Raw genomic sequence first — 19,511 nt, 5'->3', positions numbered from 1 at the left:
AATGAACATGTCATCTTACTAATACTGAGCATTTGCTCTTTGCTAGTCACTGGACATACATTACTTGTTTAAATCCTCCCAAACACTCTGTGAAAACAGTAGTATATTTGTTCTCATTTCATGGGTAAGGAAACTGAGGCCCCCCAGAATGTGCATCTTGCCTATGTGCTTGGTGGAGCCGTGATTCTTACTAAGCTCTGCCCAGTGGCCAAAGAAGGGAAGACATGTTGGATTCTGAGCACACAAGAGTGAACCAGCGACCACAGTTCTTCCCTTACAGGGGTCAGTTCAATGCAGTAATCTGTATTTTGGGGGTACAGTGTTTTAGTTATAAATAAACACTATGATGCTATTTCAAAAGTTCAGAGAAGACAGGAAAGACCTCACTATCAGTTCTAAAATGGTTTGTTTTTCTCTTTCCAAGACTATAAGTGGGGAAATGGACTAAAAAGGATGAGAGGATGTATGTTACAACATGGATGAATCTAGAAGACATCATGCCAAGTGAAAGAAGCCAGACACAAAAGGTCACACAGTCTATGATTGCATTTATATGAAATAGCCAGAATGGGTGAATTCTCGGACAGAAGGCAGACTGGTGGTTGCCTGAAGCTGGGGGAAGGCAAATGAGGAGTGCCTGCTTACTGGGTATGAAGTTTCCTTGTAGGATGATGACAATGCTCTGGAACTAGACAAAGGTGGTGGCTGCACAACACTGTAAAAGTAGTCAGTGCCACTGAATTGTACATTTTAAAATGCTTCATTTTATGTTATGTGAATTTTACCTCAATAAAAAAAGGAAAAAAGGAGGAGAAGCTGGGGGGGAAAGAACTATGAAACAGAAATGGTAAAGATTTGAAAGCTTTTTGGAAGAAAGACTCAACAGGATTCGAGTGCTTTCCAGTTGGCTGGGAAGTAAAATTGAGATTTCTGCTTTGGGAGTCTGAATAGCTGGCTATAACCCATGGAATAATGTAATCTCCACTGAGGATAACACTGGACCTTAGAAAGAATGGGAACCCAATGAATGTTCAATTCCCTCAAGTTCCCACTTTTTAAATAGAACAATAAATTAGAAAATCAAGGAATACCCTAAATATAGTGTAACTGGATCATATCAAGGCACTGCTAAATGGCTCATGATCTCCTTGCAGGCAAAATGGATAAATCAGATGACAGTTCCATGAAGTTGTTCAAAGTAGAATAACTGGACTAAAAATCCACTGGTTAGTGAATTGCTAGGCATCTAACAAAAGACTTGTCACAGGGCAGGTTCTCCATGAATCTGCTCAATAGATAAATCTGGAAGGAATCTCCAAAGGACGAGCCAATAGGGAGATTCCAGTTCTACTGTGTGAGCATGCTCATTAATAACCCAGAAAAATAATCAAACCAAAACGTGGATTTATCTGGGACTTCCCTGGAAGTCCAGTGGTTAGGACTTGGTGCTTTCACTGCCATGGCCCCAGGTTCAATCCCTTGTTAGGGAACTAAGATCCTGCAAGCTGTGCAGCATGGACAAAAAAAAAAAAAAAAAAAAAAGTGGACTTATCAAATTATGAATGATATAAAGGTGGAGACACTGAATGACAGACTTGAGGTTTTTAAAGGTCTTTTGAGATGCCGTTCTGTGGAATTCATCCTAAATTTGGGGGGAAAGCAGTATGCACAAGATGTTTATCATAGTAATATCAATGGTAGCACAACCTAAATACCCAACTATGGAGAAGTGATTAAGTAATCTCCTGTATAACCACTGGAAGACTATGCAATAACAGTGAAAATTCTTTTATAAAGCCTATGTAGTAGGGACTTCCCTGGTGGCGCAGTGGTTAAGAATCCGCCTGCCAATGCAGGGGACACGGGTTCCAGCCCTGGTCCGGGAAGATCCCAAATGCTGCGGTGCAACTAAGCTCGTGCGCCACAACTACTGAGCCTGCAAGCCACAACTACTGAGCCTGAGTGCCACAATTACTGAGCCCGCATGCCTAGAGCTGGTGCTTCACAACAAGAGAAGCCACCACAATGAGAAGCCTGCGCACCGCAACGAAGAGTAGCCCCCGCTCGCCACAACTAGAGAAAGCCCGCACACAGCAACGAAGACCTAATGCAGCCAAAGGTAAATAAATAAATAAATTTATTTAAAAAAAAAAAAAAGATTATGTAGTAAGAGGAGAAATGTTTAAAATATAAAAGAGAAAAAAGGAATCAAATTTATATATACAGGATTATTCAAGCCTACGTATAGGGAAAAAAACAAAGTAATACATCAAAATGTTAGCAGTGGTTATGTTTGGGTGATGGGACTAGTAATGATTTTTTTTCTCTCTACTTTTATACTCTACCTTGGAGATTTTCTTTAATGAGCATAGATTTTTGTAGCAAAACTAATAAACACACAGGAGATCCAGAAACATATACTTTTTAAAAATCAGAGCCATGACCAAAGCTAAATGGATTTTTAATAAGAATTAATGTGAAGTTCTGGGATGAGGGTTTAAAGGAAATGCCACGTTTACGACTGGAGCAACAGGGCTTACTGATGGTTCCTGTGGGATTAAAAAAAAGACCTAGAAATTAACTGACTGTAAATTCGCTATGAGCCAACAGTGACATGGCTGAGGAGAAAAGATAGCCATAATATAAACTTCGGATTTCTAAAATAATTTGTATGCAAAACAAAAGCAGTAATAATATTCCCATGGTGCTGTGTGAGTTGGACTGTATGTAGAATACTGTGTTCAGCTTTGAACTTGAGCTTTAAAAAAAGATGTCGAAAACCTGGAGAGCAGCCAGCAGGATGAGGCATCAGAACCACAGCAGGAAAGCAGTGATTCCCACACTTTGGCGGCATCAGAATCACTCAGAGGGCTTATTAAAATGCAGATTCTTGGGTCTCCTCCCAGAGTTTCTAATTCTATACATCTGGGATGGGGCCAAGAAGCTGCACGTTTAGCTAGTTCCTAGGTGATGCCGATGCTGCTGGCCTGAGGACCACACTTAGAGGCCCACTGGCACTGTGGGTAAAAGCACAGACTCGGAAACCAGACTGCCAGGGATTAAGTCCCAGCTCTCCCACCTACTGACTGTGTGACCTTGAGCAAGCCTGCTTGCCCTCTCTGTGCTACAGTTTTCTCATCTGTAAAATGAAACGATTTGTCCAACCTCATACAGATATCATGGCATTGATGTAGTTAATATTTGTAAAGCATTTAGAACATCTAGCCTGGCATATAATGCTTGTTAATTTAATGAGGAACATTAGAGACGTTGTGTCTGAAACAGAAAAACATTTAAACATCTTCAAATACTGGAAGGACTTTTATGTGGAAGATATATTCTGCATAGTTCCTGGGGACAGACATGGAGTCAAGGGGTGGAAGTGACCAAGAAGGAGCCTTTGGATCTGTAACAAGAAGGGCTTTTTAGCAGCTGGAGCAACACTGGTGGGTGGCCTGGTTGGGTTCTGAGTGTCCCAGTACTCACTCAGGGCACTCCCCAGTGAGAGATGGTGAACAGGGATTCCTGTAAGGAATTCCTGTAAGGGGTAAGGGAAGTAGCCACTTAATAAACATCAGCTAGTTCAAGCAATACAACCTTGGTGTAAGGGAGCTTTCACCTCTAATAACCCGGAGCTCTCAAAAGTGTTGGCCTCAGACCAAGAGCATCGCCAAGAACTTGTCAGATATGTAAATTCCCAGGCCCCACCTCAGAGCTACTGACTCAGAAACTCTGGGGGGTGAGGCCTGGCAATCTATGTTTTAACAAGCCCTGCAGATGGTGCCAATGCACCTCGAGTATGAGAACCAATGACCTACAACACTGCCCAAAACAACATTTCCTTGAGGCTCTATCTAGAACACGGAAACTTGATTAAAGTAACCTCACTGCAACAAGGTATCAGGTATAATATGCCTCTGATAACTACGTGCAGCAAACTGCTACTTACACCAAATATTTGCTTTGGTATTTAAAAGGTATATCACAGAGATAACACTGAATTTGTTTAAAACAAGAAAATCCAAACTCCACAGAGAAAAGCAAGGTACCCCGCCTCCCATCACCCTCTCAGGAGGGGCTGCCCTGCAGGGGTGGGGCGGGGGTGATATATAAGGAGGACCGCGTTCTGACAAAAAGCATCAAAGCACCTAAAGGCTAAGAGGGACCTCAGAGCCTGTGGTCTTATGTCATCTACCTTCCTAGCCCAGAGGAAAACACAATGACCCAGACACACAGAACTTCACTTAGCATCCCTCACCAGTCAGTGCAGACAAAGTCTCCCCTCCTGCACAGGACAACAGTTTGGAAGAAACAGCTGAACACACTTGGAGAGTCTTTCTCATGTTCTAGGCACTCTTCTAAATACTTGAAGTATATAACTTCTCATAACAAATCTCTGAGGTAGGTACTAATCTCACCATTTTACAGATGTGAAAACTGAGGGTCAGAAAGGTTCAGTAATTTCCAAAGGGTCATACAGCTAATAAGTGGTAGACATTGACTCTGAGCCTAGGCAGTCTTTCTCCAGAGTCTGTAAGCTTCTGTAACTGTACTTCCTGTTGGGGTCAGCAAGGGAGAGGAGATACAAGTGTGAAGGCCACTACCTTGGCCTGTCTGTGCATGTGAGAGAGACGGAGAGACACAGAGCCAGAGAGTGCCAGCAAGCTCAAGACGGCGGCAAGTGTGAGCCAGAGATGCAGAGGGAGTGGGGGGGAGCCTGAAAGATGGTTCACATGCTATTTTGTCAGTCCCTGTGTGTTCCTAGGTGAGCGCTGGAGTGGATGCAGGAACTGGGGTGACTGCATTCTTAAGCACCTACACAAACAGGCTTGAATCTGTCACAGGCAAGGGCAGGACAGTTTGACACAAGCCCTTCCCTTTGTTTTCTTCTATAAAGCAATTTAAAAGGAATATGTGAGATGAAGCAGAAGTGAAGGTACCAAGGCAAAGTGACAGCTGGATGCAAAGTTGTTGGGATTAATAAGTAAGGAAGAGCCAGAAGAAGCCATGCTCACAGGCTGCAGGGACAAGGGCGGTGACAAGGAAGAGCGAGGTGGCAGAGTGGGAACTGCAAGTCAGCTGCCCTCACACAGGGTGCTTGGGCTCCTTAGAGGCTTCCTCCTCTAGTACCCCAGGACCAGTCCGCGTCTCCATCACATTAAGACTTCTCCTCATCTTCTCAGAATCCGTATCACTGCTGTGCTCTCCTAGCAGTGTGGAAACCCCTGCAGAAACGGGACTGCAACTGATCATCTCTGAACATGCAGCTCCTAGTCCAGTACCTGGCACGCTGTTGCTTCTGGAAAAGTCTGTGGAATTGAATTTGCTGAAGCGGTGCTAGCATCCAGATGCAGTGAAATGCGTTGTCACCTTAAGGAGAGGAAGGACGGGAAAAGTCACACCCCAGAGGCTGTGTCCTAGTTGGGGAGCCCCCAGGTACAGATCCGAGACAAGGACTGGAGTACAAGCACTTCATCTGGGACGTGAAAGAGACGCCAAACACTGGTAGGGGACAGGGGAGGTGAGCAGAGAAAGACGCAGTCAACAGGGGGATCTTATGGAGCCAGCTGTCAGTGTGAGCGACTAGAGCTTGCCCCACTGCGGAAACTCCGGGAGCCTGGGCAGAGCACACTCGAGGGAGGAGGGGGCTAGGGCAACTTCCATCAATCATTGGGTTGTGCTCACTTCCCAGACCTTTGGGCCCTCTGGGTGAGTGGCCTAGCACACGCCAGTGGGAAGAGAAAGCTGTTGGGGAAAATGTGGGTGCTGGCAGCTGAAGTCAGACAGGTGTGCAGTGAAATGGTGATGGCAAGGGCAGTTAGTGCCCGCCCCCAGCTCACCGGGTCGGGGTGGTCCTGAAAATCTGCATCTCTATGAGTCCCCAGGGAGGCTGCCGCTGCTGCTGCTGCTGCTAGTCTAGAAGCACACCCCGAGAACCACTGGGCTCAGATGTGGGCAGGACACCAACATGGTTGGTCCATGCTGGATACCTGGGGCAAATCCAACACCTAGGGCTGGGCAGAGCTTAAAGATAAAGGAAACCAGAATTACACCCCAAAATATGCCTCTTCGACATAAAAATTATTTTGAGCTGAAGGCAATTGAGAAGCAGTGGGTACAAGAAAAGCTCCTGCTCTCCCCCAATTTGCCTAAAAGGACATAAATTTTCAAAGTTGTCCCTCCTCCCCTCTCTGTGAATCACTAAGACAACTTTAGACCTTATAGGCCTGGACACAGCAGCAGAGGAATCTACATGACAACTAACTAGCCTGTATCTACCACTAGTTTCCCATATATTTACATTCCCACCATCTGCCACTTTTGGAAGTCTAAAACTACTTTCCCTTTTTCTTCTTCTTTCTCTACAAATTTATTGTCATTTGGTTTAGATGACATATAAGCCGGAGTTCTAAGCCACTTCTCTGAGTTACTCATTTCTCTGAGTTTCTCTCACATGTGTATGAGATATACATGTTAATGAACTTGTTTGCTTTTCTCCTGTTAATCTATCTTTTGTTATATGGACCCAAGTTTTAAGAACTTAGAAGGATGGAAGGAAAGGTTATTTTCCCTGCCCAACAGAGACAAAGCCAAAGAGGTGAGCTAAATTTCTGTTTGGAACCTCTGTAGGAAAACTCTTCCCACCTCACCCAAAGCACGTGCCTGGGAGTCACATGCTCATGTTGATGGGACCATGAGACAAACTTCTTGGGAACCCTCTGTACCTGCTATGGCTAAGGTTAAGGCCACTCACAGCATCCTGAGGATGCTGCCTTCCTAGGAGTTCCATCACGGTCTTTTTCTCTAGGGGTGGCCTGGCAAACAAAGGTCACAGGGGCAAAGAGCACAAACAAATATTTTAGAAAGAATCCAGCTTTTGGCTACAGAATCGAATCTAGCTGGGCACCAGCCGAGTTCCTCCTGATCTGACACAGAGCTCACCAGCACAAGCCTGGTTCCCACCACCAGGGCAGCCAAAGGCACTGCTGCATCCCTTCCTGCCAGGCCTCACAATCATTACGTAGTGTAGTGACCTTGAGACCCTCCTACTCTGTTCTGGAAAAGGCAAATCTTCTAGAAGATACCCCCCAAAAGAGTTTGTATCACCTTACACTCATTCAACGGCTACAATAGCCAGAAAAAATTAACAGGCCTCCTGTCCTTTGCTGCTTGTTTATAATAAGAGCATATGCTCGCAGGGAACATAGAATCCTAAACAAAAATTGGTGCTTATTTGACCAGACTAAATTTCTAGTTCGAAACCTACACTGTTGGTTTCACAACACAAAACTACTCATGACCTCCTGAGAAATGAGAGGGGAAAGGCAGGGAGACAGAGATAACAAATCTATCCTTCATTCACGGAAGCAGAGGTATCCTTGTTTATCTTTTACAGTAATCACCCTTAGCAAAGAGAACAACAAGGCCACATCCCCACGCTTCCATTCTGAGACTGGAGTAACCACCACAAAAGCCAGGGTGTTAGGCCTCAGCCCCCTGCAGGCATCTGGACCCTCCCTGTTCAGGAGGCAGGTCACTAGGGATTGATGAGGTCAATACCCCCCAGGAGGCACTGTAATTAGCTGCAGACCAGAGCCTGACTGTGAGAGAAAGGAACGTTTCTCCCCCTCACAAATTGCAACATTTTTCCAGCTTTCCCAATGGGTTGCCAAGTGACTCAGCGCTAGCCCAGTGTGGGCACTATTACTGATGAGAAATCTTCCGCCTGGGTGATATACTGGATACAACACATGCCCTAAGAACAGTGCCAAGTCATACCAGAAGAGCAGGCGAATTATTCACCTCCACTTCAAATGCAGGCAAATCCTGTCTTAATGCAGGGGCCACTCAGTATCAGAAACACAAAGCCCTAAGATAGTCAGAGATTTCCATCTAAGATTCAAGAAATTATTAGGCAGAGCGTCTCCTTTCTTGTTGACTATTAAAAGGCAATCAAATCAAGGACAGCCTAGAAAAAGGGCAAGAAAAAATAATAATTTTTCAAAAACAACCCCATGGCAGAAAGCTGCATAAGAGCCTTCAGCTCTCTAAACGTCTTTGTGAGTGCTATGAGCGCCACCCAGAGGTCACTTCCAGATCTCCATGTTCATTTAATTTGGAAAAAGAAAACCCACATCTTCTGGGGTCCAGAGCCCGACTTGCTTTGGAGAACTGCCGGAAATTCTCAGACAACATTCCCTCTTTCTCACCTTTCATTAAAGGAACTGCTCTAAACGAAGCCACTGACAAAGGATTAATCTCCAAAATATGGAAGTTTCTCATGCAGCTCAATATCAAAAAAACAAATAACCCAATCCAAAACTGGGCAGAAGACCTAAACAGACATTTCTCCAAAGAAGACATACAGATTGCCAACAAACACATGAAAGGATGCTCAACATCACTAATCATTAGAGAAATGCAAATCAAACCTACAATGGGGGACTTCCCTGGTGGCGCAGTGGTTAAGAATCCGCCTCCCAATGCAGGGAACATGGGTTCGAGCCCTGGTCCAGGAAGATCCCACATGCCGCGGAACAACTACGCCCGTGCGACACAACTACTGAGCCTGAGCCCTAGAGCCTGCGTGCCACAACTACTGAAGCCCGCGTGCCTAGAGGCCGTGCTCTGGAACAAGAGAAGCCACCGCAATGAGACGCCCGCGCGCTGCAACGAAGAGTAGCCCCCGCTCGTCGCAACCAGAGAAAGCCCACGCACAGCAACAAAGACCCAACACAGCCAAAAATAAATTAATTAATTTTAAAAAAGAAAAAAAAAGCTACAATGAAGTATCACCTCACACGAGTCAGAATGGCCATCACCAAAAAATCTACAAAAAACAAATGCTGGAGAGGGTGTGGAGTGGAGAAAAGGGAACCCTCCTACACTGTTGGTGGGAATGTAAATTGATACAGCCACTATGGAGAACAGTATGGAGGTTCCTTAGAGAACTAAAAATAGAACTACCATTTTTTGCCCAGTAGTGGGATTTCTAAAGAGGTTCCTTCGAAAAGTAAAAATAGAACTACCAAATTGTGCAAGGCACAAATAAATACTTTTCCCTTATTAAGTTCCATGCTGATAAGACCTCTTTCTTTTGGTGAATAGCACTCTTTTTGTTTGGGGATGTCTACTTTTCCATAAAATTAAATAGTAGTTAAAGCTCTGAAAGAGGCAAGATGACAGTGGGCTGAGGTTGTTGGTGTATCAACCCCAAGGGAGTGATACGTTTCCTTTTTACAGCAGAATCCAGCCTATGTCTTTTGTGGTTTCCTTCACATCTTTGGGGTAGTTATGACTTCTCAGTTTTCCACACTTAAACTGGAGTCCCTGTTCTCTTTTCCCGACCTGCTATCAGGTATGACTGTTCTGAATGCACACTGCTCATGTATCAGACTTACATTACTGTCATTAACATGAGAAGAATTACAGCCTTGTGTAATCCCACTACTGGGCACATATCCTGAGAAAACCATAATTCAAAAAGAGTCATGTACCAAAATGTTCATTGCAGCTCTATTTACAATAGCCAGGACATGGAAGCAACCTAAGTGTCCATCGACAGATGAATGGATAAAGAAGATGTGGCACATATATACAATGGAACATTACTCAGCCCTAAAAGGAAACGAAATTGAGTTATTTGTAGTGAGATGGATGGACCTAGAGCCTGTCATACAGAGTGAAGGAAGTCAGAAAGAGAAAAACAAATACCGTATGCTGACACATATATATGGAATCTAAGAAAGAAAATGGTTCTGAAGAACCTAGGGGCAGGACAGGAATAAAGATGCAGACACAGAGAATGGACTTGAGGACACGGGGAGGGGGAAGGGTAAGCTGGGAGTAAGTGAGAGAGTGGCATGGACATATATACACTACCAAATGTAAAACAGATAGCTAGTAGGAAGCAGCCGCATAGCACAGGGGGATCAGCTCGGTGCTTTGTGACCACCTAGAGGGGTGGGATAGGGAGGGTGGGAGGGAGGGAGATGCAAGAGGGAGGGGATATGGGGATATCTGTATACGTATAGCTGATTCACTTTGTTATACAGCAGAAACTAACACAACAATGTAAAGCAATTATACTTCAATAAAGATGTTAAAAAATTAAATTAAAAAAAAAAAGGAACTGCTCTGAAGTCTGAAATTCAAGATATACTCAGAGAACCCGGTGACATCCAGCAGGACAACTACCTTTGATATCTGCACCTGTCGAGGAACTAGTTTGAGTTCCTGGCAGGTTGAACTCAGCTCAAAGACACTGGAGAGTTCAAAGAGTACTTTTAGAAGAAAAAGTGAGGGTTCTCCTTGAAAAAAAATATAAGACTCGAGAGCAACTCAGGGGGCAAAGAAGAATGTGTCTAATATTGGAAGGACTGGGAATAATCCTCCTTCAGGAAGGACCCATGGCTATTTGCCTAGAAGGCCCAACTGAAAAGTACCCACTCCCTTATGCAACCCAGAAGATCCCCCTAAGGCAATCACCAGCCATACTTTTCAAAAGACTAGGGTCCCCAGAGCATTCCCCTGGTATCCATCCATTCATAACATGCACACACTACTCACCAATCCACCCCACCCTCCACACCAGTGGCCCTCAGTCCACAAGGGGTCAGGCTAGGGTCAAGAGCCCTCAGTGTGCTGGGCTCTCAACTGCCCAGTGCAAGACTTGCTCTGTTCCAGATATCATAAGCTAGCCCAGCAAATAAATGAAGCGTTCAAACAACAACAGTACGCTGGTGCACAAAGTTTCATCTACCATCTGGAGAGCTTCTCATCACAGCCCGCATGCTCCTGACTTCAACAGCTTGTGCCTTACATGACTTAAGACAGCTCTGACAGGTTCTCAAAGGGGAAAAAAATCAAACTTACCCTCTGTCTTCCTCCAACACCCCCCACCCCGGCACTGCCACCCAAGTTCTTTCCTCACTATGAAACACTGAACAGTCTTTTCGTGTCTACTGACAAAAATATCTATGGCAATGTTTATCCACCTCGGGAGTATTAAAGCTCTACAAAATATCTGTGTTAAACCTCTGCACATTCTCCATTAAACAAGGCTAAGCATTCCCAGAATGTTGACCTCTTTTCTTCTTTAATAGACTTTTTTAGAGCAGTTTTAGGGTCACAGCAAAACTGAGCAGAAAGTACAGAGTTCCTATATAATCCCGGCCCCCACGCATGCACAACCTCCCCAATTATCAACATCTCCCACCAGAGTGGGACATTTGTTACAATCAATGAACCTGCATTGACACATCATTATCACCCAGAGTCCATAGTTTACATTATGGTTCACTCTCAGTGCTGCACATTCTATAGGTTTGGACAAATGTATAATGATATGTATCCACCATTATGGTATCATACAGAGTAGTTTCCCTGCTCTGAAAACCCTCTCCCTCTTTGTTCCTTGACCATAATGCAAAAACTTTTGTGCTCAGCATGACTCAGTATGACTCTAAGCAGAGGTCCCGAAGCCTGCCTAAGGATAAGAATCACCAAGGAGACTGGTTAAAATCATAGATGTTCAGACTGCACCCTCAATCCACTAAATCAGACCTTGCTAGGGAGGAGCCCAGAAAGCTAGACACAGTCCAGGCACCCCAGGTGATTGCTATCATCAGTAAGTTTCAAAAATGCCTCTCTAAAGAAGAAATGCTCCTAAGTTCAGTCCCCCAGCTGAAGAGCAGCATCCATTAAGAATGTAGCAGGCCACAGCAATCAGAGAAGGAAAAGAAATAAAAGGAATCCAAATTGGAAAAGAAGAAGCAAAACTGTCACCGTTTGCAGATGACATGATACTATACATAGAGAGTCCCAAAGATGCTACCAGAAAACTACTAGAGCTAATCAAGGAATTTGGTAAAGTAGCAGGATATAAAATTAATGCACAGAAATCTCCTGCATTCCTATACACTAATGATGAAAAATCTGAAAGAAAAATTAAGGAAACACTCCCATTTACCATTGCAACAAAAAGAATAAAATACCTAAGAATAAACCTACCTAGGGAGACAAGAGACCTGTAAGCAGAAAACTATAAGACACTGATGAAAGAAATTAAAGATGATACAAACAGATGGAGAGATATACCATGTTCTTGGATTGGAAGAATCAACATTGTGAAAATGACTCTACTACCCAAAGCAATCTACAGATTCAATGCAATCTCTATCAAACTACCACTGGCATTTTTCACAGAACTAGAACAAAAAATTTCATAATTTGTATTGAAACACAAAAGACCCCGAATAGCCAAAGCAATCTAGAGAAAGAAAAAGGGAGCTGGAGGAATCAGGCTCCGTGACTTCAGACTATACTACAAAGCTACAGTAATCTAGACAGTATGGTACTGACACAATAACAGAAATATAGATCAATGGAACAGGATAGAAAGCCCCGAAATAAAGCCTCACACATATGGTCACCTTATCTTTGATAAAGGAGGCAAGAATATACAATGGAGAAAAGACAGTCTCTTCAATAAGTGGTGCTGGGAAAACTGGACAGCTACATGTAAAAGAATGAAATTAGAACACTCCCTAACGCCATACACAAAAATAAACTCAAAATGGTTAAAGACCTAAATGTAAGGCCAGACACTATCAAACTCTTAGAGGAAAACATAGGCAGAACACTCTATGACATTCATCACAGGTAGATACTTTTTGACCCACCACCTACAGAAATGGAAATAAAAACAAAAATAAACTAATGGGACCGAATGAAACTTAAAAGCTTTTGCACAGCAAAGGAAAACATAAAAAGACGAAAAGACAACCCTCAGAATGGGAGAAAATATTTGCAAACAAAGCAACTGACAAAGGATTAATCTCCAAAATATACAGGCAGCTCATGCAGCTCAATATCAAAAAAACAAACAACCCAATCCAAAAATGGGCAGAAGATCTAAATAGACATTTCTCCAAAGAAGATATACAGATTGCCAACAAACACATGAAAGAATGCTCAACATCTCTAATCTTTAGAGAAATGCAAATCAAAACTACAATGAGGTATTACCTCACACCAGTCAGGATGGCCATCCTCAAAAAACCTACAAACAATAAATGCTGGAGAGGGTGTGGAGAAAAGGGAACCCTCTCTTGCAACGTTGGTGGGAATATAAATTGATACAGCCGCTATAGAGACCAGTATGGAGGTTCCTTAAAAAAACTAAAAATAGAACTACCATACCATACGACCCAGCAATCCCACTTCTGGGCATATACCCTGAGAAAACCATAATTCAAAAAGAGTCATTTTCCAAAATGTTCATTGCAGCTCTATTTACAATAGCCAGGACATGGAAGCAACCTAAGTGTCCATCGACAGATGAATGGATAAAGAAGATGTGGCACATATATACAATGGAATATCACTCAGCCATAAAAAGAAACAAAATTGAGTTATTTGTAGTCAGGTGGATGGACCTAGAGTCTGTCATACAGAGTGAAGTAAGTCAGAAAGAGAAAAACAAATACCGTATACTAACACATATATATGGAATATAAAAAAAAAAAAAAGGTTCTGAAGAACCTAGGGGCAGGACAGGAATAAAGACACAGAAGTAGAGAATGTACTTGAGGACACGGGGAGGGGGAAGGGTAAGCTGGGAGTAAGTGAGAGAGTGGCATGGACATATATACACTACCAAATGTAAAATAGATAGCTAGTGGGAAGCAGCCGCATAGCACAGGGAGATCAGCTCAGTGCTTTGTAACCACCTAGAGGGGTGGGATAGGGAGGGTGGGAGGGAGGGAGACGCAAGAGGGAAGAGATATGGGAACATATGTATATGTATGGCTGATTCACTTTGTTGTGGGGCAGAAACTGACACACCACTGTAAAGCAATTATACTCCAATAAAGATGTTAAAAAAAAAAAAAAAGAATGTAGCAGGCATTTCCCACCCATGCAAGCTCCAGCTCCATCAGAATACCTAGAATTCAAGATGGGTCCCATTCTTTACTTGTAAACAGCAAGGCTGCTAATACTTTTCTCACTTATCCCCTTATATTGTTGCCAGAAAGTTTCACAAGGTCTAGCAAGTGTCCGCTTCTATTAGGAAATGTTTTTGTATTCCTATGCAATGGTCTACTATTGGTCTACAGTTTATAAGCATGCTATTTGGATCATTTGCACAAAATGATGGGTTAGGAAGTAGGTCTGCTTGGTTACAGTAGAGGATTTGCCTGAGGACATTAGCACACATCGCGCACGGAGCAGAAGGACACACAGCTAATATGGGTTTTTCTTCTTTGTGCCTTGAGGGCTCTTCTGCCAGCTGCTCCCCCTGGCTCCCCACCGCTCTGCATTCTGCCATAGCCAATGATGCTTTAATGGCAAAATTCGCTGGGCAGCAAGCCATGTGGCTCTTACAGACGGCAATTAGGAGAGAAGGAAAGGCTGAATTATAAGGTGTTTGAAAACGTGGTTTGAAAAAGTCAGATCTTATTTTCTCTTACCTCCTGGTAATAAAATTTCTGTATTCATCCCAAAACAGACACCTAACTCTGGGGTCATTTGGAGTCAACAGCTCAGTCAATATAAAAATCCACTACACAGTCAATGGGGAGCATGAAAATCCATTAAACCAGAAGTCATATTTTTTTCATCAAAAGGAATCCTTACCTTTTCTTTGGCTTTCCTTTTTGTCCCTGCATCCATCCACTCATTTTCTTTCTCCAGCATGTCAATAAAGGCCCATCGGACACCCTCAATCAATTCCTCCATCTATAAGGAAATACCCAAAGAAGCAGGTCAAAACCAAGAAGCTTCAGACAAGCTTTTCTGGGCCACGATAAATAGTCCAATGCTAAACACAGTGGGAAAGAGGCTCCTTTAAGCTTGACTCCATGCTCTGGCAGCATTTCTTTTCCCAGGAAAATGCCTTTTCCCCCCATTACTAGGAGAAAACTAACCATTTCTTTCCTTGAGAACCATGTGATGGCCCAGTTGTAAAAGGATTACATGAGGAAAGGAATTCGCCATAGGTTATGACTAATAACTTACCTGTAGCTACTGTATTAGTGCACCCATATCAAGGTTGCAACTAATTTCAATAGGTTAATAAGGGCTTGAGAGAAAAAAGCAAAGGCATGGGCTGTGTACTTCAGAAACGTATTGCAGAAGAAAGTGAGTGAACAGTTGAAAGAGATACTGTTAACAGAGAAACAGGCAGGGAGAGCCAGCACCCTAGACACTTCTCAGTATGAATCACTTATGTCAAGACCCCAGTTCTCTCTAAATTAATGCCAGTGGTTAAACCAAATGCGTGGCTGTTCTCTGTCATCTCCCTACTCTCCTCTCTCCTCTCTGACAGCTCAGAAAAGTCGTATGCTATTTCAAGTCTAAAATGGTTAGGTCTCAAGGGGGCTGCTACAGAAACACTGTCTTCTGAAAGCCCTGTTTCAAAGTGTTCCAAGAGGGCTTCCCTGGTGGTGCAGTGGTTGAGAGTCCACCTGCCGATGCAGGGGACATGGGTTCGTGCCCCGATCCGGGAAGATCCCACATGCCGCAGAGCGGCTGGGCCCACGGGCCACGGCCGCTGAGCCTGCGCGTCCAGAGCCTGTGCTCTGCGACGGGAGAGGCCACGACAGTGAGAGGCCCACGTACCACACACACACACACACACAAAAAAAAGTGTTCCAAGAGTGAGACCACACCTACAGTAATGATGTGTTTGCCCTGGCTTTTCTTCCAGCATCTGTGGGTCAGCAGAGAGGACTGGGGGAGAGAGATGCTAACACTTAACTTCAGCAGCCCACATGGAGCAGTCTGGGGAGGCCCTGCTTGTGTATGGGTGCAAACCAATCGAAATTCCATTCTCCTACACAGATGCTTCATTTTTCCTAATAGGACACTCAAGAAAGCATATAATACTAGGTTTGGCACCAGAATGAAAATTTTCATTTGAAATTATGGAGTTGTAAATCCATTTTTAGCATTAATTCTAGAAGGAAAGAAATTTAATGTTTCCTTGGTTCTATAATGAATTGTCAGCACAAAGCTCAAAATAGTTTTTTTCTGTTTAATAAGTTTTCAGCTATGTTTTCAGTTCAATAACAGTTGTAAGGGAATAAGAGCTAGAAATCAGTGGGCTGGGTTCCATTGTATGTAAATAAGAACAAACAGCAGATGGAGGCGGGGGCACTTCACAGCTATTTCTTCCCAACTTAGTAAAAACATTAAGAGAAAAGAAATCGCAACTTGAGATTGGGGCATGATAAAGACATGAAATGACAGAAGAGCAAAGGTCCTTTAAAATCATTAAGTCACTGGTTCTCAACCTTGTCTGTACACTGGGGTCTCTGGTTGGGGGGTGGCGGGAGGAGCTTTAAACAATGCTGATGTCATTGTTGCAGAGTGAGGCCTGAGCACTGGAAGGTTTCAAAGCCCCTCAAGGTGATTCCAATGTGCAGCCAGGATGAAGACTCACTGGTGTAGGGAAGCCACTTATTTTACAGATAAGGAAATTAGGAGTCAAGAGAGTCCATGACCAGGACTTCCCTGGTGGTCCAGTGGCTAAGACTCTGCACTCCCAATTCAGGGGCCTGGGTTCGATCCCTGGTCAGGGAACTAGACCCCACATGCCGCAACTAAGAGTTTGCATGCCGCAACTAAAGATTCCTCATGCTGCAACTAAAAGATGCCAAATGCCGCAACTAAAGATCCTGCACACCGCAACGAAGATCCCACGTGCCACAACTAAGACCTGACGCAGCCAAATAAATAAATAACTATTTTTGAAAAGAGAGAGAGAAAGAGAGAGTCCATGATCTCTTCCAGCTCTTACAACTGGGAAGGGTCAGAGCCAGGACCTGACCTCAGAGGTAAATGACAGTTGTGAGGTCAGCACTTCCAGGAGCAAAAGAGGTGTCCCTCAGAAATCAGAGGAAAATGCCAGGAAAGTAGAAGAAAACAGAGAGAGATGCAGCAGTGACCATTTCAAACAGAAAACCCACAGAAGGAGGGTGTTAAAACAACAAGGAAATCTTCAGGGCCTTTATCTTTTGCCCCTGCAGTCTCCAGCACCCCTAAGTCTTTATGACATCATCGTAGGGGAGCAAAATTTGCCACCCTAAAGTATGTCTCTTTGGCATATCAATTGTTTTAAGCTGGTCATTTCCTGAGGAACAGCAGACACAGGAAGGGATGTGAAAACCAAATAGCAGTTGCCTTTTTGTAAGAAATATCTCCATTTGTAAGGTAAATCTCCATTTGAAGGTTATCTCCCTCTCTGTACCTAGAAGAGGAGAATGACTAAATCTCCAGAAACTCCTATCAATGGAGAAGTCATTGACTTAAATCTTCATCACAATCACCGTCCTTTACTGCACTTTTCCTAGTATTGCCCCATAACTGACTCTCTTCACCCCCAACATCTTCTTTTGTCTTTAGCTGCAGATGGTATATACGGTGAGGGCTTTGGCCATTTTGGCAAGCTGCTTAGCTTTCCCCGTCTCTCCCATGTATGTATGTTACTTTGTTTGATTCTCTGCTGTCACTCTCTATCACATCAATTTAATTCTTATATCAGCCAGAAGAATTTAGAAGGGGAGGGGAATATTTCTTCCTCTCCAACATCATCAGGCAGCAACACACATCAGCCAGCCTGTCACCTTCACATAAAAAGAGAAACAGTATCTTCCCAAACTAGGGAGGGACAATAGGGATGGAAAGAAATGGGTGCATTAATTTGCCAGAGATTCAGCGACTGAATCAATGGAACCAGGTGATTAATTTTATGTGGGGAGGTGAGGAAAGGGTGGGGACAGTCAGATTAATTCCCAGGCTTCAGGCACAGGCAACCAGATGGATACTGCCACCATTTTCTTTTCTTTTCTTCTTTTTTTTTTTCATTTTTAAAAATTGAGTTAAAATTGACATATATTAGTTTCAGGTACACAACATAATGATTTGATATTTGTATATATTATGAAATGATCACCATAAGTCTAGTTAACACCCATCACCATGTTACCAAACACAAGTTCATCTGCCCAACGCACAGTGAGGCCAAACAATCTGAAACATCGGAGTCTAGAGCAGAGAAAGGTTTATTGCAGGGCCAAGCAAGGAGAACGGGTGGCTCATGCTCAAAACACCCTGAACTCCCCAACAGTTTTCAGGGAGAAGTATTTATAGGCAAAATTTGGGGCGAGGGCTGCAGGGTTTATGACTTTCTTCTGATTGGTTGGTGGTGAGGTAACAGGGCGGTGCTCCAGGGATCTTGTGCTCAGCCTGGAGTTACCATCCTCCACCTGGGTGGGGGCCTTAGTTCCTGTAGAAGAACCCAGAGATGTACGGCTACGTGTATCCCTTGAGGAGGAATCAGGACTCTGCTGCACTGTTGTCTCCTTATTCCTCCTCCTTTGTTTCTGCATTCCCTCCCTTCCCTGCTTAGCAACTGTTTGAAGCTGCCCTTGGGAACTCAGGGAAGGTCAAGGGGGCTGAAGCCTTTTTCCTACGAATAAGAAACGCGGGACACGGAAAAGATTTGTACCGCGGAGGGCCCCGCAGAGTCTTGCTCTGTTTCAACCAAACATAGTTAGAGTATTTTTTTTCCCTTGAGATGAGAACTTTTAAGATCTACTCTCTTAGCAACTTTCAAATATACAATACAGTATTACAAATTATAGTCACCATTTTATTCTCTAAGACTTAGAATGTTGGAAGAGAAAGACAGGTGAAGACAAAGGCCAGACCTCACTGGGAAGTGGAGACATCAAGTCTGCACAACCCAGTGGAGGAGTCTGTCTATGAAAGAGAGAAAGCAAAGACAGGGTACAAGTGGATATAGGGTTAAGAGAGGGTTCTGAGGGTTCTAAGTTTGAGTTGTGTGCATTTGTTTGTTGCTGCTGCTGTTGTGGTAGTTGCCCATGTGAGAAATTTACCTGTGTTTATGTACTGACGGCCATTCAACAAGAAGGAAACGAAAAACCTGATTAAAAAATGAGCCAAAGACCTTAACAGACATCTCACTAAAGAAGACATACAGATGGCAAACAAACATAAGAAAAGATGTTTCACATCACATGTCATGAGGGAAATGCAAACTAAAACAATGAGATAGCACTACACACCTATTAGAATTGCCCAAATCCACAACGCTGACAATACCAAGCGCTGGAGAGGCTGTGGAGCACAGGAACTCTCACTCACTGCTGGTGGGAATGCAAAATCAGAGAGCCATTTTGGAAGACAGTTTGGTAGCTTTTTTACAAAACTAAACATACTTTCACCATACAATCCAGCAATCACATTCCCTGGTATTTACCCAAAGGAGATGGAAACTTATGTCCACCCAAAAGTCTGCACCCAGATGTTTATAGCGACTTTATTTATACTTACCAAATCTTGGAAGCAACTATGGTGTCCTTCAGTAGGTGACCAGCTAAACTAGCTGTGGTACATGCAGACAATGGAATACTATTCAGTGCTAAAAAGAAATGAGCTATCAAGCCATGAGGAGACACGGAGAAACCTTAAGTGCATATTAT

General features: G+C 43.6%; 1 protein-coding gene across 1 annotated transcript in view; it reads right to left on the bottom strand.

The window, feature by feature from the left end:
- The window catches only part of PHEX (phosphate regulating endopeptidase X-linked), a 195,912-nt gene that overhangs the window by 93,674 nt on the left and 82,727 nt on the right, over positions 1–19,511 (bottom strand). Inside the window, exon 12 of the mRNA XM_082610379.1 lies at positions 14,641–14,742. Within this exon, the coding sequence (XP_082466505.1) occupies positions 14,641–14,742 (102 nt within the window). The remainder of the gene's footprint in view (positions 1–14,640; positions 14,743–19,511) is intronic.

The sequence above is a fragment of the Mesoplodon mirus genome (genome assembly GCF_964341445.2).
Source record: "Mesoplodon mirus genome assembly, chromosome: X".
Taxonomy (NCBI): Eukaryota; Metazoa; Chordata; class Mammalia; order Artiodactyla; family Ziphiidae; genus Mesoplodon; species Mesoplodon mirus.
This window is presented reverse-complemented; position numbering and strand designations above follow the sequence as displayed.